Here is a 25489-nt window from a genome sequence, read left to right as displayed (position 1 = left end):
GTTTACAATCCCACCAACAGAGTAAAAGTGTTCCCTTTTCACCACATCCATTTCAGCATCTATTATTTTTTGATTTTTTGATTATGGCCATTCTTGCAGGAGTAAGGTCGTATCACACTGTGGTTTTGATTTGCATTTCCCTGATCACTAGCGATGTTGAGCATTTTTTTCATATGTTTTTTGGTCATTTGTATGTATTTTTTAAAGAATTATCTATTCATGTCCTTAGCCCACTTTTTGATGGGATTGTTTTTTTCTTGCTGATTTGTTTGAGTACCTTGTAGATTCTGAATATTAGTCCTTTGTCAGATATATAGATTGCAAAGACTTTCTCAGAGTTGTCTGTTTACTCTGCAGATTATTTCTTTTGCTGTGCAGAAACTTTTTAGTTTAATTAAGTACCATCTATTTATCTTTGTTTTTGTTGCATTTGCTTTTGGGTTCTTGATCATAAAGTCTTTGTCTAAACCAATGTCTAGAAGGGTTTTCCTATATTATCTTCTAGAAATTGTACGTTTTCAGGTCTCAGATTTAAGTCTTTGGTCTATCTTGAGTTGATTTTTGTGTAGAGTGAGAGATGAGACCAGTTTCATTCTTCTACATGTGACTTACCAATTATCCCAGTGCCATTTGTTGAATTGGCTGTCCTTTCCCCACTTTATATTTTTGTTTACTTTGTTGAAGATCAGTTGATTATAAGTATATGGCTTTATTTCTGGGTTCTCTATTCTGTTCCATTGGGCTATATGCCTATTTTTATGCCAGGAACATTCTGTTTTGGTGACTATGATCTTATAGTGTAGTTTGAAGTCAGGTAACGTGATACCTCCAGATTTGTTTTTTGTTTAGTCTTGCTTTGGCTATGTGGGCTCTTTTTTTGGTTCCACATGAATTTTAGGATTATTTTTTCTAGTTCTGTGAAGAATGATGGTGGTATTTTGGTGGAAATTGAATTTGTAGATTGCTTTTAGCAGTATGATCATTTTCACAATATTTATTCTACTCATCCATGGGCACGGAATGTGTTTTCATTTGTTTATGTCTTCTATGATTTCTTTCAGCAGTGTTTTGTAGTTTTCTCTGTCGAGGTATTTCACCTCCTTGGTTACTATATTCTTTTTTTTTTTTTTTTTTTGTGGCTATCATAAAAGGGATTGAGCTCTTGATTTGATTCTCAGCTTGGTTGCTGTTCTGCATAGCAGTGCTACTTATTTGTGTGCATTAGTTTTGTGTCCTGAAACTTTGCTGAATTCATATAGCAGTTCTAGGAGCTTTTTAGATGAGTCTTTAGGGTTTTCTAGGTATACGATCATGTCATCAGCAAACAATGAGAGTTTGACTTTCTTATTACTAATTTGGATGCCATTTATTTCTTTCTCTTGTCTGATTGCTCTGGCTAGAATTTTCAGTACTATGTTGAATAGAAGTGATGAAAGTGGGCATCCCTGTCTTATGCCAGTTCTTAGGAGGAATGCTTTCAACTTTTCCCCATTCAGTATAATGTTGGCTGTGGGTTTGTTATAGACGGCTTTTATTACCTTAGGGTATGTCCCTTCTATACCACATTTTGCCAATTTTGCTAAGGGTGTTAATCATAAGGAGATGTTGGATTTTGTCAAATGCTTTTTCTGCATCTACTGAGATAATCATGTTATTTTTGTTTTAATTCTTTTTATATGGCATATCACATTGGTTGACTTGCAGATGTTAAACGATCCCTGCATCCTTAGTATGAAACCCACTCGATCATGGTGGATTATCTTTTTAATATGCTGTTGGATTCTGTTAGCTAGTATTTTGTTGAGGATTTTTGCATCCATATTCATCAGGGATATTGGCCTGTAGTTTTCTTTTTTGTTATGTCCTTTCCTGGTTTTGATATTAGGGTGAAACTGCCTTCGTAGAATGATTTAGAGAGGACTCCCTTTTTGGAATAACATCAATATCTTTTGGAATAATGTCAGTAGGATTGGTACCAATTCTTCTTTGAATGTCTGATAGAATTCAGCTGTGAATCTATCTTCTATCTGATCCTGGACTTTTTTTGTTGGCAACTTTTTAATTAATATTTCAATCTTACTGCTTGTTATTGGTCTGTTCAGAGTTTCTATTTCTTCTTGGTTTAATCTAGGAGGGGTGTATATTTCCAGGAATGTATCCATCTCCTCTAGATTTTCTAGTTTATGCATGTGAAGGTGTTCATAGTAGCCTTGAATGATCTTTTGTATTTCTGTGGTATCAGTTGTAATGTCTCCCATTTCATTTCTAGTTGAGCTTATCTGTATCTTCCCTTTTCTTTTCTTGGTTAATCTCACTAATGATCTATCAATTCTATTTACCTTTTCAAAGAACCAGGTTTTTTTTTCATTTATGTTTTGTATTTTCTTTTGTTGTTATTTCCATCTCATTTACTTTTGCTCTAATCTTGGTTATTTCTTTTCTTCTTCTGGGTTTGGGTTAGGTTTATTCTTGTTTCTCTAGTTCCTTGAGGTGTAACCTTAGATTGTCTATTGTGCAATTTCACACTTTTTGATGTAGGCATTTAATTCTATGAACTTTCCTCTTAGCACCTCTTTTGCGTATATCTGAGGTTTTGATAGGTTGTGTCACTATTATTGTTCGGTTCAAAGAATGTTTAGGCCGGGCGCGGTGGCTCAAGCCTGTAGTCCCAGCACTTTGGGAGGCCAAGACAGGCGGATCACGAGGTCAGGAGATAGAGACCATCCTGGCTAATACGGTGAAACCCCATCTCTACTAAAAAATACAAAAAACTAGCCGGGCGATGAGGCAGGTGCCTGTAGTCCCAGCTACTTGGGAGGCTGAGGCAGGAGAATGGCATAAACCCGGGAGGCGGAGCTTGCAGTGAGCTGAGATCCAGCCACTGCACTTCAGCCTGGGTGGCAGAGCAAGACTCTGTCTCAAAAAAAAAAAAAAAGAATTTTTAAAATTTCATCTTGATTTCATTGTTGATCCAGTGATTGTTCAGGAGCAGGTTATTTAATTTCCTTGTATTTGCATGATTTGGGGAGTTCCTTTTGGAGTTGATTTCCAATTTTATTCCACTGTGGTCTGAGAGAGTACTTGATATAATTTCGATTTCCTTGAATTTGTTGAGATTCGTTTTGTGACCTATTATATAGTCTATCTTAGAGAAAGTTCCATATACTGATGAAAAGAATATATATTCTGCAGTTGTTGGGTAGAATGTTCTGTAAATATCTGTTAAGTCCATTTGTTCTTGGGTATAATTTAAGTTCATTTTTTTGTTGTCGTTGACTTTCTGTCTTGATGATCTGTCTAGTGCTGTCAGTGGAGTATTAAAGTCCCCCCACTGTTATTGTGTTGCTTTCTATCTCATTTCTCAGGTCTAGTGGTAATTGTTTTATAAATTTGGAAGCTCAGGTGTTAGCTGTGTATATATTTAGAATTGTGATATTTTCCTGTTTGACTAGTCCTTTAAAAAAGTTACATAATGTCACTCTGTCTTTTTTAACTGCTGTTGCTTTAAAGTTTGTTTTGTTTGACATAAGAATAGCTACTCCTACTCACTTTTGGTGTCCATTTGCATGGAATATCTTTTTCCACCCCTTTACCTTAAGTTTATGTGAGTTCTTATGTGTTTGGCGAGTCTCTTGAAGACAGCAGATAATTTGGTGAGTTCTTATCCATTCTGCCTTTCTGTGTCTTTTAAGTGGAGCATTTAGGCCATTTACATTCAATGCTGCTATTGAGGTGTGAGGTACTATTCTATTCGTCATGCTATTTATTGTCTGAATACCTTTTTTTTTTTAAATCGTATTATTGTTTTAAGGGTCCTGTGATATTTATGCTTTAAGGAGTTTCTATTTTTGTGTATTTCAAGGATTTGTTTCAAGATTTAGAGCGCCTTTTAGCAGTTTTCTTGTAGTGCTGGCTTGGTAGTGGCAAATTCTCTTAGCATTTGTTTGTCTGAGAAAGACTGTATCTTTCCTTCATTTATGAAGCTTAGTTTCACTGGACACAAAATTTTTACCTGATAATTGTTTTGTTTATGAGGCTAAAGATAGGACCCCAATCCTTTCCAGCGTGTAGGATTTCTGCTGAGAAAACTGCTGTTAATCTGATAAATTTTCTTTTATAGGTTACCGGATGCTTTTGCCTCATGACTCTTAAGATTATTTCCTTTGTTTTGACTTTAGATAACCTGATGAGCATGTGCCTAGGCAATAATCTTTTTGTAATGAATTTCCCACATGTTCTTTGAGCTTCTTATTTTTGAATGTCTAGATCTCTATCAAGGCCAGGAAAGTCTTCCTCAATTATTCCTTCAAATATGTTTCCAAACTTTTAGATTTCTATTCCTCCTTGGGAACACCAATTATTCTTAGGTTTGGTTATTTAACATAATCCCAAACTTTTTGGAGGCTTTGTTCATTTTTTTTAAATTCTTTTTTCTTTGTCTTTGTTGGATTGGATTAATTTGAAAGCCTTTTCTTCAAGCTCTGAAGTTCTTTTTTCTATGCATTTGATTCTATTGCTGAGAGTTTCCAATGCATTTTGCGTTTCTCTAAGTGTGTCCTTCATTTCCAGAAGTTGTGATTGTTTTTGATTCATGCTATCTGGAGATTTTTCCAATCATATCCCGTATAACATTTTGCTTTCTTTAAGTTGGACTTCACCTTTCTCTGGTGCCTCCTTGATTGGCTTAATAATCAACCTTCTGAATTCTTTTCCTGGCAACTCAGAGATTTTTTTCTTGGTTTGGACCCATTGCTGGTGATCTACTATGGTCTTTTGGGGGCATTAAGAACCTTGTTTTGTCATATTACCAGGTTTGTTTCCTGTTTCCTTCTCATTTGGGTAGACTATGTCACTGATAATATCTGGGACTCAGGGGCTACTGTTCAGATTCTTTTGTCCCATGGGGGTACTCCCTTGATGCAGTGCTCTCCCCTTTCCTCTAGGGATGGGGCTTTCTGAGTCCTGAACTGCACTGATTGTTGTTTTTCTTCTGGATCTAGCCACTCAGAGGAGCTTCCAGGCTCCAGGCTGGTACAAAGAGTTCTGTGATGTGATCTGTATTCAGGTCTCTCAGCTGTGGATACCAGCACCTGCTCCAGTGGAGGTAGCAGGGAGTGAAGTGGACTCTGTGAAGGTCCTTGGTTGCATTTTTGTTAAGTGCACTGGTTTTGTGTTGGTTGTCCTCCAGCCAGGAGGTGGTGCTTTTAGGTGCACATTCGCTATGATTGCATAAGAACAATACAAGCTTTCCCTAGGGTCACCTTTGGATAAGTATTCAGGTTTCTCAGGCCATAGAGCTCCCAAGAGATTATATCCTTTGTCTTCAGAGTTCCTCGGCTATCCCACAGAGCCTGCAGTGGCAATCCACCTCCTTCAAAGAGTCTGTGGATTCTCTTGGCTTTCCTGTTATGTTCCTGCAGTAGTTCTTGGAGAAAAAGTTCGTGATGTGGGCATCCACATTCTGTTGTGTCCCTCCCAGTGGGAGGTGCAAACTAGTCCTGCTCCTGTCCACCATTTTTTCTTGAACTCCTCCTAAATGTGTATTTTTATTAAGCCATTAAATTTGTAATGTTTTTACACAGCAATAGAAAACTAATACAAATGCATACTGGATGCTGGCATTGTATTCGATACTGATGATTCCATGGCAAGGGAGATGAGAAGCTTGCTCTCATACATCACAATGCTTAATGAAGGGGAGACAGATGTAATAAGAATAATCATCATGAATGTCAAAAGAAAAGGGAGGTAGAGAAGCATGTCACAGGACCCTAATATAAAGTCAGAAGAAGACCTCCTTTGGGAAGTGAAATTTGAGACTTGAAGGATGAGTACAAGTTAGCCAAATGAAGAGTTGGGGAAGAAATCTCCAGGTGGATGAACCAGAGCTCCAAGGAGAACATGGAATGTAAAAAAGAGAATGGAGAGAGAGACAGGCAAGGAGACACAGATAGGAGAATCCTATGAAACAGACTTTGCAGGATTTGTCAAGTAAGAACTGCCTGCAAAGGGGATAGAGGAGGCAACCAGAGAGTAGGTCAAAGAAACATGTCCTTGGGTTCTGTACTTTAGACGAGCGAGGCTTTATTTTCCTTAAACAATAACAGGAAGAAGGTGATAGATAGGGAAAATTGGAGATAATCAATAAAGCAAGTCCATGAGGAAGTCAGAGAAGATGGGGTCCATTTCACAGGTAGAGATGGAGGCTGTAAATAATGAAGTCTTGCTTCCAATATAGCAGGAAGAATGAAAAAGAAAAAGGGTGGGGGAAAGCAGGTATGTTTGCAGTTTTGGTGACGGCAATTTCAGGGAGGTATGTTCTGCTGGTTTTGACTTTTCCCTACTCACACACTAGAGGTCATCTGCTAAAAGGGAGCATTGAAAGTTTGAGGAGAGAGGAGAGGGTTTGAAATTGCTACTGCGGAGAATTATACAAACAATTTACTCGGAGAAGATAGGATTGCCAATAAGTGCTAAAAATGTAATTCGAGAGTTACAAGAAGTGATTAGTTGAGCTCTATAATCCTAAGCGAATTAACACAGGAACAGAAAACTAAATATTTCATGTTCTCACTTATAAGTGGGAGCTAAACATTGAGCACACATGGACATAAACACAAGAACAATAGACACTGCAGATTACTAGAAGTGAGAGGGAGGGAGAGGGGCATGGGTTGAAAAACTACCTACCAGGTACTATGCTTACTCCCTGGGTGATGGGATCCATACCCCAAACCTCAGCATAACACAATATACCCATGTAACATACCTACACTTGTCCCCCGACATCTAAAATAAAAGTTGAAATTAACAAAAAAAAAACCTCTGGCACAAATACAGACATGATTCATTAAGGGTGCTTTGGGCAGTGAGTCAGAGACAGGAAACTGGGGAAAATGTGAGAGAAGACTGGCAAACTGAGGGTAGAGATTACAGAAAAAAACTCATACAGGGAATGAAATGGCCTTAGTATCTAGATTTAAGAAAAAAGAAAATTTCTGTGAATGGGCCAGAACAAGCTATTGGTCTTAGATGCACCTAAGCTCTCTGGTTTTGGTTGTTGTTGTTGTTTGAGAGACAGGGTCTTGCTCTGTCACCCAGGCTGGAATTCAGTGGCACAATAATGACTCATGGCAGTCATGACCTCTTCCCCTGTCAGCCTCCCATGAGTTAGGAGTTTTTTTTATTACTGTTTTATGTAGAGACAAAGGTCTCTCTATGTTGTCAGGGCTGGTCTTAAACTCCTGGTCTCAAACAATCCTCCCACCTCAGCCTCCAAAAGTGCTGGGAGTATAGACATGAGTCATCACATGTAGGTTTTATTTTGTTTTGTTTTTTTGCTTTAGGAGAAGAGAAAACACATTCAGGCATCCAGGTTCAGGGTCCAAAAACCAACTCACCTCTGAGATCTTTATAGGTGTCCTAGATTCACTGTGCCCCTCAAGGGAAGAAACCTCAAACCTCATTATGCCTCCCACAGGGGTTTTCTCCTATGGTGTGGTTCTCTGTTCCCATCTTCACTGGCCTCCTCTGCCCATCTTTTCTTTTTTTAACATAAGATCCCTATGTCACATTGATCCTTTTCTCCCTGATGCTCTTTGGTCTCTCCTGTGTCACTCAAACCCCTAAGTTTGGGGGGCCACTCAGAATCCCTTTAACTCTGTCTCTGTTTTTAGATGCCTTGGTCAGTGACTGTGGGATGCTGCATATCTCCCCAACATATGCCAGTGTGCGAGAAGGGCTCAGCACCCATCACAGCTCTTCTCCATAGCAGAGAGCCCTCCCAAACCCCGCAGCTCCCACCCACCAACGTAGGACTCCTATTTGTTAGTCACTCCTCAGGCAGCATCTGGGTTTCAGTTCACTGTCTCCAACTGCCTGCTGGAAATAACCACCTCTACATCCTTTAAGGATTTCAATATAGCAGGCCACCTGTCTCCTCATGCAGGACCCTGCTCTTGATATCTTGCACACAAATGCACTTGTTATCCTCATATTATCTTTGAGAATCACCATCTTACCTGTTGTCCAAGTCAAAAGACTTAGGAGTTATCTCTGACACCTCCCTTGCCTTTTCTTCTTACAGTAAGTATGTCCAAATCTTACAGATGTTACTTCCTTAGTATCTCTCAAATCAGAAATTGCATGGTATTCTGTTTACTGTAAAAGCTTCAATGACACCCCATCTAATGCCTATGAGATAAAAATCCAAGTTCCTTTATAGAGCAGGTCAGGCCCTTCATCACCCAACTTTTGCCTGCCTATATAGAATAATATTTTGTCACATTATTTTTCTTTTCTACAATTTATTTTCTACCCTCAAGGATTGCTTATTTACCTATATTTTCCAGACTTTACCACACTTTCATATGCTTTTTTGTCTTTTAATAAACTATGTGCTCAGTTTTATAATATCCTCCCCTAATTTGTCTGCCTCTCTGGTGTTACTTCTCCTGACACTGCCACTCAGAATGTTTTATTTTATGTGTTCATGGAGCTTACTGCTCATCTCTGTTATAGCAGTTATCACAAGGTACTATAATTAGCTAACTGATGACCAAAGTCATGTCATAGTCACTCAGGCATCCTTAGCAAAGGCAGTGCCTACTAAACAGCTAGTGGTTAATTTTTGAATGAATAAATGAATGAACAAACACAAGGTGAAGAGGTTACTAAATTTCTCATTATCCTCAAAGTTTACATGACAAAGGCATCAGGAGTCATGGCATGGGTTCTTAGCCACTCATTTTTTTTTTAATCAGATGTTTCCTCTTTGGATTTTGTTCCAAAATAACAAAGATGAAGAGAGTTGTAGATCCAGTGTAGAAACTATGAAGAGGTGGTACTGAGGGGATATGGGAACAGAGGCGCCTCAGTGGGTATCCATAATTTTCAAGATCCATCTTGCATAGTGATGAATACCTGTGAAGAATCCTTCACTTCCTAGGGTGACGCTTCCTTCTGCCCAGGACAAGATTCCATGCAACCTCCCATTGCAGATGGCTGGGGCTGCCGAAACTTCCTTATAGAGAGAAGGAACAGAAGGTCAATGTGTCCTTGTCCTTATGGAACAACAGTAAATGCCAGCTGGGCGTGGTGGCTCAAGCCTGTAATCCCAGTACTTTGGGAGGCCAAGGTGGGTGGATCACAAGGTCAGGAGATCAAGACCATCCTGGCCAAATGGTGAAACGCCATCTCTACTAAAATACAAAAATTAGCCAGGCATGGTGGTGCGTGCCTGTAGTCCCAGCTACTCAGCAGGCTAAGGCAGGAGAATCGCCTGAACCTGGGAGACGGAGGTTGCAGTGAGCCAAGATCACTGCACTCCAGGCTGGGTGACAGAGTGAGACAACATCTCCAAAAAAAAAAAAAAAAAGTAAATGCCAAAAAGTGGCACATAAGAGTAGCAAAACCATCTAAGAGAATGGGCTTATTTTTCTTGAGAGGTGGCAGACCTCTCTTTACATCCACAGAATCTTACCTCTAAGGTTCAAGCTTGACCCAACCCCAGTGCAAGCAAGACAAAGGACAAATAATTCTACCCCAAATCTCTCCCACTCTGAAAGATGAGAAGGGCAGTGGTTAGAAACCCAGAGGAGAGAGGGGAGGGGAGAGGGACTTCAGCTCTTTGCTCCTCACTCTCAGGAGGCCTTTTGGATGAGTGCTCTTTGATTCTGCATTGTCACCACTCCTCCCATGGGACTCTTGCTATCTTCCTGTATACAGAAGGGAGAAATACCTTGTTTTCAGATAGGATCCTTAGAGGGTGTCCCACACAAATGATGTTTCCTGCCTGTTCTTCTTTGAGTCTATCCTGACAGTCATGGAATGGAAGAGAATATTGGTTGATCCATGTCAGGATGTCAGGATCACTGACTGTGGGAAAGAGAAAACAAACTCCAGAGTGACTCTTCTTATCACAACGGCTCTTGCAACCAGATCCTGTTTCGTAAATAAATTCAGTCCTGAGAATATTCAATGCAGGTAGCAGCAGACACTCCATTCTCCATAGGATTCCTTGTTCAGTAATCTCCATGTTGGAGAAGTAGGTTTATAAGTCCCCTTTGTCAGATATAAAATTCATAGTTCTTTCTGTACTATGCATCATTTATAAAAAAATTGAAAAAAACTGTGAGTTATTAGTGACCACAAGGAGAAAGAGACAGTAACGAAGCCGTTGTCCCAAAGATTTTGCCCCTACCATACACCTTTATTGGGCATCTACCTGATCCTTTTCACGTTTGGTTATAAAGGGAAAAACTATTTTAATGCATATAAAACTGCTTTTGAAGTTAAACAGATTATTTATAAGTGTTTATAATATGTATATTGATATAAATATACATATATGTTTCCCCCTGAGTAGTTGCCATGTTGTTCAACTCCGTAATAGCAATTGCTATTATACTGTCAACTTCAGGATACAGGGACTTTAACCAAGGTATTATGTAATTTAAATTTCTGGTAGAGAATAGCAAAGAGAAAGGAAAAAAAAAAAAAACATTGACCAGAGATTGCTCAAACTAAGTCCAGTGTTGTTTAAGGAGCAGGGTTTTTTCTGATAGAGTGTATCCAACCAAATGCCCTAAAGTAGATTAGGCCAGAAGGTGTCAGGCCAGAGAAGAAAGAGAAACTATGTTCAGTTTTGTGTTTTTATGGGAACTAAGTTAAAATACGTGTAAAAAGCTAGGTGAAAGTAACTTAAGTTACTTGAAATCAAATGAATTTCTAACAAATATTGAAAGTCCTGCACCAGAAAGCTTATAGAGGTATAGTTTGTCACTGTGATTTTGACATGCAGAGCCTGTATACCTCTGTATAGTTTTGTTTTGTTTTCAAATGGTAAGGAATAAATTACATCTGTAAGTTGTGATTCAATTACTTTGAATAAGACTTATAAAGTAAAGGACAAAATTCATCCAAGCTGCAATTGTTCAGAAAACGTGTTCACCTAGATTCGCAAGTTCTTTGTTTCTAAATGGAAAAATGAAGCTGCAAAATACTGAGAATATAATAGTTTCTGCTTTTTTCTGTTTTTTTTTTTTTCACCAAAGACTGATTTTTAAAATTCCACTTTTAATTGCTTTTACAGAACAGGTGCCTTGTTCAGTAGCCACCAGAGAAAGATTTAAACCTGATTAATAGATCCAGGACAACTTGCTTGAGTGAACATAGCTTTTGCAAGATAACCAATGTCGGCCTTCACTTCTTAAAATCAGCCAATCAGGATCAGAGGTCCTCTGAAAGACGTGTCTCAAAGCGCCAACCAATCAACAGCAATCCCCCTGAAGTAGCCAGGCCTCGACAGATGATAGAACCCATTCATACCTCTGAAAGTCCTCCAATCCCTCGACTCCAAGCTTCCCACAAACCCCATATGCTAATCAGCACTCCACTCTGCTTAGTGGGATGGTGCCTGGTCAGCATTGCTCTGACTTGCTGTAATAAGCAATAGATTTAGATTTGTCATTTCATTTCAGATATCAAGTGGTGGCATCCTTATCCTCAACAATACCTAAAGAGAGAATAGTGGAGTAACAGCCAACAAGGACCAACAAACACGTTAGAAAGTAATTTTCTTCATAAGTGTTCTTTATTAGACAGACTCCTGCAGAGACCAGATCTTTCTGCTCATCCCAGTTTCAGCTCACAGGGGAGACGGGTGTGTGCTTACAACATGGGCTGCCATTGTTTTTCCCATGAAGCATGTCAGGCCAGGGAGATACCAACTGATTATGTCATAATAATCAATTTCCTTATGAACCACCCAAGTCTCCACCTCTTAGTGGGAACTCTGGGATGGAGCAGTAGGTATGAGTAGCACTCTGTGCAGGGAACCAGCTCTGGTGACAGGACAGGTGCTCCCTCAACCATTCTCTTGTCCCCCAGGGTTCTCTGCACATAATTGGGTTCTCTGTGGAGGGTGTAGGAAGCATCCTCTGCTGCTTCACCGCATCACATATATTTTATGTTCATTTCCTCCACTGTTCTTCCATTGTGTGATGGGTTTTCAGCAACTATCAATGAGTAAGTCACCCTCCCACAGACTGCCTTCATGCTGTCTTTTGTGCATGAGGACTCCTATTTCTCCCACCTGTATTTCAATCCAGTTCTCTGGACTCTTGTCTTCAATATTCTAGAGATATAAAAATTATTGTCTGCTCCATTTTTTGATGTCAGAGTGGCTGCCCTTTATCAGTCTCTTTGAATTTTATCTTTGACCTCCAGTGATGGTGGTTTGGGGCCCTGACAGGAATCCCTCTATAATGGATAACTTTGTCTCATAGAGGCGATTTCCATTAGGGACATCCCACTACATTTTCTCCCAGCTCCAACCTCCTCAGCATAAAGAACACAGCATCCAACACTTACGGTTTTTATATTCATTCCAGGTCCAGGTTGGAATAAAGCAGGACTCATTAAGTGGCATGGGTTCCAAGGCTATGGCTATAGTCCCCACATGGGAGTTGAGTGAAGCAGGTGTTGACAGTTTGATCATCATTAGGTCATTGTTCAAGGATTTTGCATCAAAGTCAGGGTAGGTCACAATTGATGAATAGTTTCGTATCTGTTGTTTCTTATTTGTGATGCTAGGTTGAGAAACTCCCAGTCGGATTTCAACACTTTGGAAGAAAGAGGGCAGAGAGATGAGAAGAAAGAGAGTCATAGGATGACAGATTACAAGAAATTCTACAGGTCACCCTCTGTAATTGTTTTAACTTTATTTCTTAACCTGAGAACTGACATGGCCTTCCTTTGTCTATAAAATAATAGCAATAATTTACAGAATTGTTCTATTAGAGACATAAATTTGTAAAATGTCTGACATGGTGTCTGGCACCTAAAGCACAGTCAGTGGAGCCTTGTTATTAAGATTTTTATCATCTGAATTAGCAGCTAATAGAGAGGCACCACACATCCTGTTCATGGGTTAAGTATGGATGTAAGAAAGAACATCTGCGTTTTCAATTCTTATTCTGGAAGGATGTGAACTATGTACTTCCTTTGTATTTCCCATATACCACAGAGCAGAGGTTAGTCTGTGTTAAACTAAACTGCCTTGAACAGCCAGGTGGCTGAGATTTCTGAATTTGAAGGGATCCTTCTATACTCATGAAACTGAATAGGTCTTGATCACACAACACATTCTCACATACAGCAGAAACACTGAGATTTGCAAGGAATTGCTTTATTTTGTACTGTGCTCCCGTGCCCTCTACTGTCACTGCGTGATACAGCTTTTGCCTAAGTCTTTGACCTCATCCTATGAGCATCCCCCCTACTCATTACCCTTAGTTCCTGCTGATTTCTAGGCTTGCCAAATACCTTAATGTCTTTGCTACTTCATGGAGTATATGAATATTGTTCCCTTCGTCTGGAATATCCCCCAGGATTTATTCATTTGGCTGAGTCCTCTTCCTATGGATCTCACCTCTTCAGAGATGATGGACATGACCACATTAACTAAAGCAGATCTCTTGTTTCATGCCCGTATATTACAGCTTACCATTAAAAAAAAAAAAAACTTTGTTTTTGGCAGTTTATTTGTGTTGGCTAAACCCTCTACCAAAATGTAAGCTCCATGAGGGAACACTTATTTTCATTTTGTTCCTTCACAGTTTTATCAGTGATTAAACAGCCCTTGCTATATAATAAATGTTTAACAAGTATTGTTGATGAATGAATATTATTTACTACCCATGAGAGGGAATCCTCTGACATCTTCCTCTGATCTCCTCCTAAACTGCCCAAATTTGTATTCTATTTCCCACTGGGAATAAGAGTCTCTCCTTTTCCATGTCTTCTGATTTTACTAAAACTTTTCTGGGATACTTCACCAGATCTACATTTGTTTGAACAGATTCCTCCCGGCTCACGAGAAAAAGGGTTACTTACGGCAAGGGGCAGTGGGCAGCTGTCAATACCCAGTCAGGGTGAATGAGAGACCCCACGCAGGGTTCTGGGAAGGATTGAAGATAGACCATGTAAGGAATAGTAAAATTGTATGATGACTCCTGATTATCTTTAGAGTCTTTAGCCAGAACAGCTCCTGGAGAATCAAGGGCCATAGGTCGAAAGAGAAAAAGAAGTTAAAAGGCCACAACTGGCTAGGGTAGTTTTCCCTAACCTAAGGTTTTCAAACGTAACGTAAAGGTCTTCAATTTATCTTTTATATTTTAATCAAAGAAAATTATGCATGTCCCCTAAGTTACACACAATAAGAAAATTAACACATAGCTTTGCTGAGATGAAATTACATTAAAATTCTGTGAAACTAAATTACATGCTGATCAGAAACTCTGACTGGCAGTGGTTGTGTGTTACAAAGGTGAAAAAATGACTACTTGAAATTTTTTTTTTTTAATTCACTTTTGCCATAAATTGGGGTAAAAAATGACTGCCTGACTTTGGTGATGAAAGAAATAGAAAAGCTTAGGGCTTCCAGAGCCCCTGACCAGCTCACCCCACTTTTCCAGGCCCATGTCCTCTAATGTGGTTCCTTTTGTTTTCTTCAACAGTTGTTTTATTTAAATGTCCTCCAGTTCCTAGCTCTTTAGTCGTGCCCAGCTAATCCTCTTTCCAATCTTTCATAGACTATCCTGGGTGTCACGCTAGGCAGAAACAAAGCCCCAAACTCTCACCAGCTGCACTCAAGAGAGCGACGATGAGAAAATCCTTCATGGCAGACTGATCTCGCCAGGAGCAGGCAAGTTGATCAAGCTGTAAACTGTCCCAATCTTTAGTCCAAGTGTCTTTGTCAGGAACAGCTGTGGAGAAACACTAATTATGGGCAGAAGAGAGATGAGGAGAGAGCAGTCTTCAAATGAGTCCTTATCAAGACCCAAATATATATGGCATTGCTGGGAGCCGTGTCTGATGTGGGTGAAAGGTAGTGGCACAGACCAAGCCAAGGTCCTGGTGCCTCCTTTCCTATCCTACAAATCTTGCCCGGAGTCATTATGTACCTGCTGATTTTCCCTCCCCTCTCTGTGACACAACTTTTCTTTGTTGTCCCCTCCTCCCTCTGTGACTTAAACCTCTCTCCTTGCCCCCCACCCCCGCCCCGCTGCCATCCCACCTCTTCCAGAGACTTCCAGAAGATTGGGGTATGAAATGCACTGAATAAATCATTGCTTTTTTCATTCCTTCTAATTTTAGTGATGAGGAAGCTGTGGTTCTCTTGGAAGTTAGTGGCAAAGACAGGACTCAGAACTCAGTCTCCATATTCTCTGTGTCAAGGCTGAACTCTATCTTAGCCTGTGTTCCCAGAAAAAAGCAATGGTTAAGACATCCCCCCACCGTTTTGTGTTCTTGGAAATGAATTACCACAAAGAACTACCTTTCCCATATGCCTTAGATAAGACTCTCTGCCCCTTCTATCTCCCAGCTTCCAGAAAATTTCACCTGGTTCTCTTGCTTACCCATGACACATTAAACACAGACCCTTCCTCTTTTGCCCATACTTGCTGACATGGCCAGACACAGACCATCCAACTCCACATTTTTTGTTTCAAAAATGTTTAGCTGAGATTAGAATGGTTTGTCTCCTCAAAAGTAGCTACATTCAAAAATAAACATGTCCTATTCAGCCAACTGACTGAGACTTCCCCCTGATTGTAAAACAACCCCAACTATAAATCTCCCCACCTCAAACTTATCTTTCTCTCCCTATAAAAGGTCCAGGGCAAAACCACCCTGCCAAGACACTTCATAATCTTCAGATCTGGGATGTTTTCCTATTGGGTGGTCTGAATACAACCAGACTCCTTACTCGGTCACTTTTTGTCTTCTATGCTGATTATTCTCTCAAAATGCACCCCATTTTTTCTTTTTATTAGCTACCTTTATATGATAACTTCCAGGCTGTCTCACAGAGGCAAGTAATAACAGTAGGTTCAATCTCACATTTTATATAGAGTAGACTGGACAAATGCAAACTGATCAGGATCAAACTGATCTTTATCAGAGTAATTAAAGAGCTGATCAGTTGTAAAAGTCCATAAACATAACATTCCTATATGTGTAAAAATTGTAGGCAGACTTAGTTCTCCTAAAATTTAATTATTAACTTAAAACATGTCATCAGTATGTTCCCATGTACTCTAAACTTTTGGAGACAACATTTGTTTAGTACCCAAAGGTTTTAGAATAATAATAATTATAACAATAAAATCAGTATTTGTTTTGTACCATGTGAAAAATACTGTGTTATATGCCCAGCATGTGTGACCTAATTTATCCTTTATCACAGGCCTATACATTAAATATCATTATTACTCACTTTCAAGTTGAAGCTCTATATGGTTAAAAACCTTGCTTACTGCCGAGACCAGTTCAGCTGGGGAGACTAGAGGAATTAAAGACACACACATACAGAAATATAGAGGTGTGAAGTGGGAAATCAGGGGTCTCAAAGCCTTCAGAGCTGAGTGCCCCAAACAGAGATTTACCCACATGTTTATTAACAGCAAACCAGTCATTAGTATTGTTTCTATAGATATTAAATTAACTAAAAGTATCCCTTATGGGAAACAAAGGGATGGGCCAAATTAAAGGAGTAGGTTGGGCTAGTTAACTGCAGCAGGAGCATGTCTTTAAGGCATAGATTGCTCATGCTATTGTTTGTGGTTTAAGAATGCCTTTAAGTGGTTTTCTGCCCTGGGCGGGCCAGGTGTTCCTTGCCCTCATTCCCATAAACCCACAACCTTCCAGTGCAGGCATTAGGGCCATTATGAACATGTCACAGTGCTGCAGAGATTTTGTTTATGGCCAGTCTTGGGGCTAGTTTATGGCCAGATTTTGGGGGGCTTGCTTCTAACATATCCCCCTTCTCTGATTTGCAGAGATAAAAGCAAGGGCAACTTTGTCACGATGAGCTACTTCTCTCAGGAGTCAGGATCTGCATCTGCACACTGTACAAAGACAAACAACTTAGATTAAAAGCACAGTCATCACTGAAATCACAGAGCTTCCAAGTGTTTTTATCCATTTTAATGGGTTACTAGCTGCTACTTTGTCTGCAGCTCCTTCAAGCACTCCAGTTCCTGGCATTAAGGTCAGGTGTGCCTGGGATGCTTTAAATATTTGTTCTTTTAATTTTGCTATATCCAGAAACAAGTTTGTAGAGTGTCCTTCCAGATGCTTTTTTAGTTTTTCCCTAATTTTGAACTTATTAAGAGCATTTAATAGTTTCCACAAATCCTTATGTTTAGCTCCTAGAGCAGGCCATAGCATTTGAGGTTGAGGTGCCACTAAACTGCCATGGTTCCAGATAATAGGAATTTTGCCCTACTTCTTATCATTTCTACCATCTGACTGTTTTGTTCAGATCATCGAACATAGTGTGACTATGGCATGCAGACTGAGAGGTGCAATTCAAGCTAAACATCCCCTTAGGGGACCAATTAATGATTCCATAGGAATCGTTGTGCAGCACCTCTGCCTGTTCTGCAAAGCAATCTTCCTAAACAAGTACGTTCATTTTTTCTAGCTGGATCCAATCCTGCTCACAAATAGGTTTTTAAGGGCTGTATGCCTCGATTATAGGAGCAGATTTATTATGGTAAATACTGAGATCAGAAAGCATGTGTAACAGTGTTCTAGAGTGATTGCATCCAGGCATTATTACCAGTCCTTATGGAAGGAATACTCATGGCAGTGGTGATAATCACTATAATAGCTATGATTAAATTATTCATTGTGACTGGTTGTCCCGATTTCCTCAGGTTTTCTTCCGCCGTCTGTGACAGCTTCTTGATCTGTCCCGAGGTGGGTGGCTGTGTTGGATGGGTGTTGCTCGTGACAGTTGGGGTCCTCCTCAGTATCAGTCTCCATATGGCTGCAACTGTGGGTCCTCGGGATTCTCCCGGAGTCTCTTCCTTGGCATCTGGCTTATGATAAGGTTTCAGGTGCCTTGATGGTACCAAATCAGCTATTGATTTTGACCTGGAGAAATACAAGCATAACCTCTACCCCAAGTTATTATTTAATAGCTTTAGCTTCTTTCCAGGTAATGCTGTGTCTGCGTTTGAGACCAGAGACATTAACATGGGTCAAATTGTGAAAGTGGCTAGCATTAGATATTGCAGTAGCAACCAGGCGATCAGCCATCTGATTCCCTTCAGTCAAGGGTCCTGGAAGAGGTGTATGAGCTCTAATGTGAGTGATATAAAAAGGGTGCATTCTATTCCTAACTGCTGTTTGCAATTGAGTAAATAAGGTCAAAAGTTGTTCATCTGTATGAAATCATAACTGAGCATTTTCAATTAACTGTGTAGAATGAACCACGTATGAAGAATCAGAAATCACATTAATAGGCACAGCAAAAGCAATCAATACCTCAATTATAGCTACAAGCTCTTCTTTTTGAGCTGGAGTATGGGACATCTGGAAAACTTTACTTTTCAATCCAGAATAAGAAGCTTTACCATTACTAGACCCATCTGTAAAAACATTCTCAGCACCTTCAGTTTGTTTAAATTTAGTTATTTTAGGGAGAATCCAATTAGTTAATTTCAAAAACTGAAACAGCTTCATTTTAGGAAAATGATTATCGAGAATACCCACAAAGTCAGCTAAATGGGTCTGCCAAGTAAGACTATTTATAAACGCTTGCTGTATTTGTGCCTTCGTGAGAGGGACAGTAATATTTCCAGGATCATATCCATGTAATCCATCATATCCGAGTTCCCCCAATCGCTATCATAGTAGCAATTTGATCTAAATAAGGAGTTAGAGTCTGTGAGTTAGTATGTGGAAGAAAAAGCCACTCTACTAAGTCCTGTTCTTAGACAATAACACCAGTAGGTGAATGCTGTGTCGAAAAAATTAGCAAATCTAGAGTCTTCTCTGGATCTATTCTATTTATCTGAGCTTTATGGACTTGCTTCTCAATCAGTTGTAACTCTGCCTCCACCTCCTTTGTTAATTGCCGAGGGCTAGTGAGACTAGGATTTCCTCTAAGGATAGAAAACAGATTACTCATGGCATAGGTAAAAATGCCTAGAGCAAGTCTATCCAATTAATATCCCCTAGTAATTTTTGAAAGTCATTTAATGTTTCTAGTTGATTCCTATGTATGGTTACTTTCTGTGGCACAATGGTAGTGTCATTTACTAAGGTCCCCAATTAGGAGTAAGGAGTAGCAGTCTGAATTTTGTCAGGAGCTATAATTAAACCAGTGCGAGAAATCGAATTTTGCAAATGATCATACCGTTGGAGTAGTATTTCTCTAGTGGGGGCAGCACAAAGTATATCATCCATGTAGTGAATAATGTAACACTGTGAAAATTTTTTACCAGTAGGTTCAATTGCTTGCCCCACATATGTCTGGCAGATTGTTGGGCTGTTTGACATGCCCTGTGGCAACACTTTCCAATACGCTTTGCAGGCTGCAGGTTGTTTACTGCAGGAATTGTAAATGCAAACCATTCACAGTCTTGCTTAGTTAAAGGGATAGTAAAGAAACAGTCTTTTAAATCTATAACTATTAAAGGCCAGTTTTTTGGAATTATAGCCGGGGAAGGCAATCCTGGCTGTAATGCTCCCATAGGTTGTACAACTGAATTGATGGCTCTTAAGTCAGTTAACATTCTCCATTTACCTGATTTTTTCTTAATTACAAAACCTGGAGAATTTCAAGGGGAAATGTTGGAGCTATGTGCCCATTTCTAATTGTTTAGTAACTGATTTCTCTAAAGCCTCCAGTTTCTCTTTACTTACCGGCTATTGCTGTATCCAAATTGGCTTATCTGTTAACCATTTTAAAGGTATAGGTTCTGGAGGCTTAACAATGGCCGCCTTTAAAAATTATTTCCTAATCTTTGGCAGGAACTTTGTTTTTCCACTTAAAGCAGGTCTTTCAAACCTTGCAAACTTTTTTCTAGTCCCGTACCAAGGACATACCCAACTTCATGCATCATATGTTGACTTTGAGGGCTACATAATTGTTCTGGAATTAGAACTTGTGCTCCCCATTGTTGTAATAAATCTCTTCTCTATAAATTTATAGGTACAGAAGTTATAATTGGTTGAATAGTCAGTCCCAGCTTGTCCATCAGGCCCTTCACAATGCAAAATATAACTACTTTGATATACTTCAGCGGCTTTACCAACTCCAACTATGTTAAATTGTGTGGGATGAATTGGCCACGTGGACAGCCAGTGCTATAGAGAAATGATTGAAATGTCCACTCCTGTATCTACCAAATCTTTAAATTTCTTTCCTTGAATAGTTATTTCACAGGTAGGACGTTTATCACTGATTTGATTTACCAATAAGCTGCTTTGCCTTGTTTATCTGTGGTTCCAAATCCTCCTGTTAGTTTAATTTCAGCCTTACAATCATGGCAGAAGGCAAGAAAGGGTAAGTCACATCTTACATGATGGCAGCAGGCAAAGAGAGAGACCTTGTGTAGGGGAACTACTCTTTTTAAAGCCATCAGATCTTGTGAGACTTATTCACTATCACAGAAATAGCATGAGAAAGACTTGCTGCCATGATTCAGTTACCTCGCACCAGGTCCCTCCCACAACATATGGGAATTCAAGTTGAGAGTTGGGTGGGGACATAGCCAAACCATACTAATGACAAAGACACCAAAAGCAATCACAACAAAAGAAAAATTTGACAAGTGGGATCTAATTAAACTTAAGAGTTTCTGCACAGCAAAAGAAACTATCAACAGAGTAAACAGACAACCTTCAGAATGGGAGAAAATTTTTACAAACTGACAAAGGTCTAATATCCAGCATCTATAAGGAACTTAAGCAAGCGTACAAAAGGAAAACAAATGACCCTATTAAAAAGTGGGCGAAGGACATGAACAAACACTTCTCAAAAGAAGACATACATGTGGCCAACAAGCATATGAAAAAAGCTCAATACCACTGATCATAAGGTAAATGCAAATCAAAACCACAAGATGTCTCACACCACTCAGAATGGCTATTATTAAAAAGTCAAAAAGTAACAGAGACTGGTGAGGTTTCAGCACTTATACACTGTTGATGGGAGTGTAAATTAGTTCAACCATTGTTGAAAGCAGCACAACAATCCCTCCATGAGCTAAAAGCAGAACTACCATTTGACCCAGCAATCTCATTACTGGGTATATACCCAGAGGAATATAAAGGGTTCTACCATAAGGAGACATGCACGTAAATGTTCATCGCAGCACTGCTCACAATAGCAAAGACATGGAATCAACCTAAATGCCCATCAATGACACACTGGATAAAATAAATGTGGTACACACACCCCACGAAATATTATGCATCCATATAAAAGAATGAGATCATGTCCTTTGTAGGAACATGGATGGAGCTAAAGGCTATCATCAAATTAGCAAACTAACACAGGAAAGGAAAACCAAATACCACACGATCTCACATGTAAGTGAGAGCTGAATGATAAGAACTTATGAACACAGGGAGACAACAGACAGAGGTCTACTTGACAGGGGATGGTGGGAGGAGGGAGAGAAGCAGAAAAGATAACTATTGAGTACTGAGCTTAATACCTGGGTGATATAATAATATGTACAACAAACCCCTATGGCACATGTTTATCTGTGTAACAAACCTTTACATGTATCCCAAAACCTAAAATACAACTTCTAAAAAAGCATAATTCTGTTTCCAAGAGATTTTTCGTGGATGTGAGATGATGTGGTGGCTTAGACAGTACTCCTGTATTGTTTGGCTCTCTTCTCTACAATATGTAAATTCTAATTTGGTTCCTCTTAAATGTGAACTGGCATAATTTTGGAGAACAGATTCTAAAAGTCAATAAATTTCCATCTGGCTCTCTTCTTCAAATATTCTTAGAGTACATGTGCTTTGCTATAAGTAAGCCCAAGCCATCCCATCTGGAGGCACATAGAGAAGCCATGCACAGGTGCTCTGGTGAAAAATCAAGCTGAAGGCCCAGCTGACAGCCAGTATCAGCCACCAGACCTATGAGTGAGGAAGTCTTTGAGATGGCGCCAAGCCCAGTCACCAGCTGCCTGCAAAGCATGAGAGATTCCCAGCAACGATGCCTAGAGGAGCCCAGTCACACCCTAAAGCCATGAGAAATAGCAATAACAAGTGATTGATGTTGCCATACTCTGCTAAATTTGAGGTGGTTTTCTATGCAGTAATGAAGAACCAGGACAGGAGACAAATCATTTCCAACTCTACTCCATTTTATAATGGTGGCAGGTGAAGCAAGTGTTCCAAGAGGGTGACTCTGCCTGAGTGGTTCCCAGTTCCACTGTTGTGTCCTCTCAATCCTGAAGGACTCAAAAACAATGTATCTGGATTCGTTAGTTTGCTCTAATTTCATGTTTAACCCTCAATTCTGAGGAGTGGTGGCTTGATGGAGGGAAGGATCAAGATCATCTGGAGAAGGGTTTGGTGGGGCAGTTCAAAGTGAGCATGAGGTATGATTCTTTCCACCTTTAGGAGTAAAACAGAAAAAGGATTAGACAATGCTCCTATGAGAGAAGATGTTGGAATCTACGATAGAAAAGCTAAGAGTATGAGTCATTCATAATACACTGCCTATCATTCTCATGGTAGCCTCTGAAGCTTGATATTAATGAGCTCTGATTATGACACATTTTGTAGTCATACGCCCTTGGGCAAGTTTTTTTATCTCTGTCTTTATCAGTTTCCTTTCCTATAAAATGAAGAGCCCATCACATCGATTGTTTTTAGGAAAATGAAAAGAGTTCATGTTTTTAAAGTGGCTTTGGACACTGCCTAACAAATAGTATATTTAAATGTTAGTTAAACAAAATAAAATAACTATAACTTTAGGATTCCCATATTTTCCAGGCTTTCAGGAACAGTAATTTATCTTAATGTAAAAATATTGTTGTGAAGTTCTTAAATCTTTATGATATTTTCTTGTTTTTTGTGTTTTGTTTTGTTTTGTTTTGTTTTTAACATGATTAAGAGCGTGGGCTTTGGAGTTGGCCTGATAGGGTTCAATTCCTATTGACTTATCAGCTGCCTTATCCTGAGAAAGACATTTAATTATCTTAAGCCTCAGTATTCCTAGCTATAAAATGGAAAGAAGATTAGTATTTACCTCGTAAGATAGTCATGAGGATTAAATATTATTTAAAAACACTTAAGCATAGTATATGACAAACAGAAGATAATAAATATGAGTTATTGTGACTGTCATCTTTTTCACCTCTGCAAAACTCCTGAGTACTAGACAGGAGAACATCTTCTGGATGCTACTGGTTCACAGAATTGTGTGATTTGGCTCCAGCAATGTCCCTCCTGAAGTTAGGAATTCAGAATTACTGAGCTTCTTAGGCTTCAGCTCTTCCTAGCTCAATACCCCTCCCTCTATGAGAAAATGTATTATCCCCTACAATTCTACTCATGTTTCACTAGGGACATCTTGTGACAAGCGTGAGGCTCAGAAAAGATGTGGGGGGATGAGAGGATGGAGGAGGTCAGTGCTGGGAAACCTCCTAGCCTGACTGGGTTGCACTCATGGTCAGCTGGCTTTCTTCCTGCAGATTAGGGTGGATTAAGGGATTTTTGTAAGGTGAGAAAGATTAATACTAAATTTTATAAGCCAAACATCCTGGAAATGTCATTAAAGACAAATGTTATCTTTGTTTTATAAAACCTAACACTTGTTTATCAAGAAAAATGCAGAAAAGGAACACAAATATGAAATAACAATAAAAACGTGCACTCCTTTTAGAGTTGTTCGCATGAACATGTCAGGCACTGCAAAATGATCTTTTTGCTTTGCCCTATTCTCTATATTTTTTCCCTCACCAGAAAAGTAAATAATTCTTTTTTCTCAAGTGATTCTCCTGCCTCAGCCTCCTGAATACCTGGACCTGCAAGCATGCACCACCACACTCCGCTAATTATTATTATTATTATTGAGACAAAGCCTTGATATGTTGCCCAGGCTGGTCTCAATCTCCTGGCCTCAAGAGATCCTCCTGCCTCAGCCTCCCAAAGTGCTGGGATTGCAGGCATGAGCCACTGCACCCAGCCAAAAGTTAATAGTTCTTTATACTAAAATTTCTCCTCTTTATATTGATGAGTGGTTTGTATTTCCTGAATGAATCTGGAGTAATACAATGTCTGAGGAAAAATCTTTGGTGGAACCCAGAGCTAGGGGAGATAAATGTTCTATGGTGTGAAGACATTTTATTTCTAATATTTGGTAACTGTTATGATTGACAAAGAAATATACCTACCCCTTCCTGCATCATTCTTGTTACCCAGATGTGGATCATCTTTTGCCCCAAACCAGTGTTAAAGCTCGTCTAACTACTATTTTATTCCATTGTCCAAATCAGATTCAAAACCAAAATACAGTAGCAAAAGTAAAAATTGTTCTGGACACTACACTAACAATTTTTAGAACACTAAAAATTGTTCTTTAGTTTCTTTAGGAAAACTAAAGAAGAGAATTTGTATTATATTACCACACAGCATAATTTTCTAAAGATCTATTTTAGTTACTTTTATTCTTTTTTGAAATTTCTTCCTAAGTCTTATCCTACCTTACTTCTTTTCTTCTTCTACTTCTCTAACGTCTCTCTCTCTCTCTCTCTCTCTTTCTTTTTTAAGATTATTGTCTTCACCATTAGATCCAGCCTTCAGTTTGCATATCTCACTCAGTAGAACATGGCAGCTAGCTGTCCTGTGGGAGGGTGTAACTCTCCCACCCTATGTAGCTTATGAAGTTATTGATTGAACAAAATGTAGCAGATTTGGATTGAAGGAAGGGGGTTAAATTACATAGCTAAAAAAAGGAATAAAATATTTTGTTATGCCTTTTTCTCAAATGAAATGAGAGATTTTGCCTTTTTTTTTTTTTTTTTTTTGGTAAACACATGTAAAACAAAGTAATAATGTGGAGACCATGCTAAGTTACAGTGAAGAAAATTTGTTTTTCCTAGACATGGCAGTAAATGTAAATTTCTTTTTCAAGGGCAAAATAATCCTAGTAGTTAAACAGGAAGAAGAAAATGAAAAGGACTTCAGGGGATTCAAGTGTTGATCATCAAAAATGGAAAATGTGATTTTGAAGTGAGGAAACCCCAAAGGAAAGTTATATGGTAATTCAATGGTGAGAGTCACATCAGAGCAGTATCTGTAATTCTGTGTGAGTGCTCCTTGAAAAAGAAAATGGAGGAAGAGGTTCTATGGAAGAGGCAGTCACGTGTAAAGAAAGTGTAGAAGCTTGGAGAGTCATTTCTCAGAAATCTGCCAAGCCATTCCATTCTACATGTAATGGAGAGGAAATGCAGTGGGGTGATGAGGAAAGCTTCTAACACACCAGGATGACAATCCAGTGACTCCCAGGGAAGCATAATCTTTTATCTTATAATTTTTTAAACTGCAGATATAGTATATGAGTGGTATGAGAAACTACCACAACACAAAATTGTGTGAACTGTGAAAGTTCCCCTTATGAATAAAAACAAAACAGACTTTCCATCAGTTCTTCAGACCA

General features: G+C 39.2%; 1 protein-coding gene across 1 annotated transcript; it reads right to left on the bottom strand.

Annotated features, from left to right (window-relative positions):
* Positions 1 to 8673: 8673 nt before the first annotated feature.
* LOC117073205 (serine protease 58-like) lies at positions 8674 to 14988 on the bottom strand. The gene is made up of 5 exons (XM_033193772.1): positions 14643 to 14988; positions 13897 to 14050; positions 12373 to 12623; positions 9740 to 9876; positions 8674 to 9022 (listed from the first exon to the last, which is right to left on the bottom strand). Exons 1-5 carry the CDS (start codon positions 14680 to 14682, stop codon positions 8873 to 8875), a joined length of 732 nt encoding a protein of 243 aa, XP_033049663.1. The 5' UTR covers positions 14683 to 14988; the 3' UTR covers positions 8674 to 8872.
* Positions 14989 to 25489: the final 10501 nt, after the last annotated feature.

The sequence above is a fragment of the Trachypithecus francoisi genome, unplaced genomic scaffold, assembly GCF_009764315.1.
Source record: "Trachypithecus francoisi isolate TF-2019V2 unplaced genomic scaffold, Tfra_2.0 Lachesis_group4, whole genome shotgun sequence".
NCBI lineage: Eukaryota > Metazoa > Chordata > Mammalia > Primates > Cercopithecidae > Trachypithecus > Trachypithecus francoisi.
This window is presented reverse-complemented; position numbering and strand designations above follow the sequence as displayed.

What these genes read in the sequence shown, in the direction of transcription:
- LOC117073205 (XM_033193772.1), bottom strand. Translation starts at nt 14,682, where the DNA reads ATGAAGGATTTTCTCATCGTCGCTCTCTTGAGTGCAGCTG. An exon ending in CGCTCTCTTGAGTGCAGCTG is followed by an intron (nt 14,051 to 14,642) that starts GTGAGAGTTTGG and finishes TTGATTCTCCAG; the next exon opens with GAGCTGTTCTGGCTAAAGAC. An exon ending in GCTGCCCACTGCCCCTTGCC is followed by an intron (nt 12,624 to 13,896) that starts GTAAGTAACCCT and finishes TTTCTTCCAAAG; the next exon opens with TGTTGAAATCCGACTGGGAG.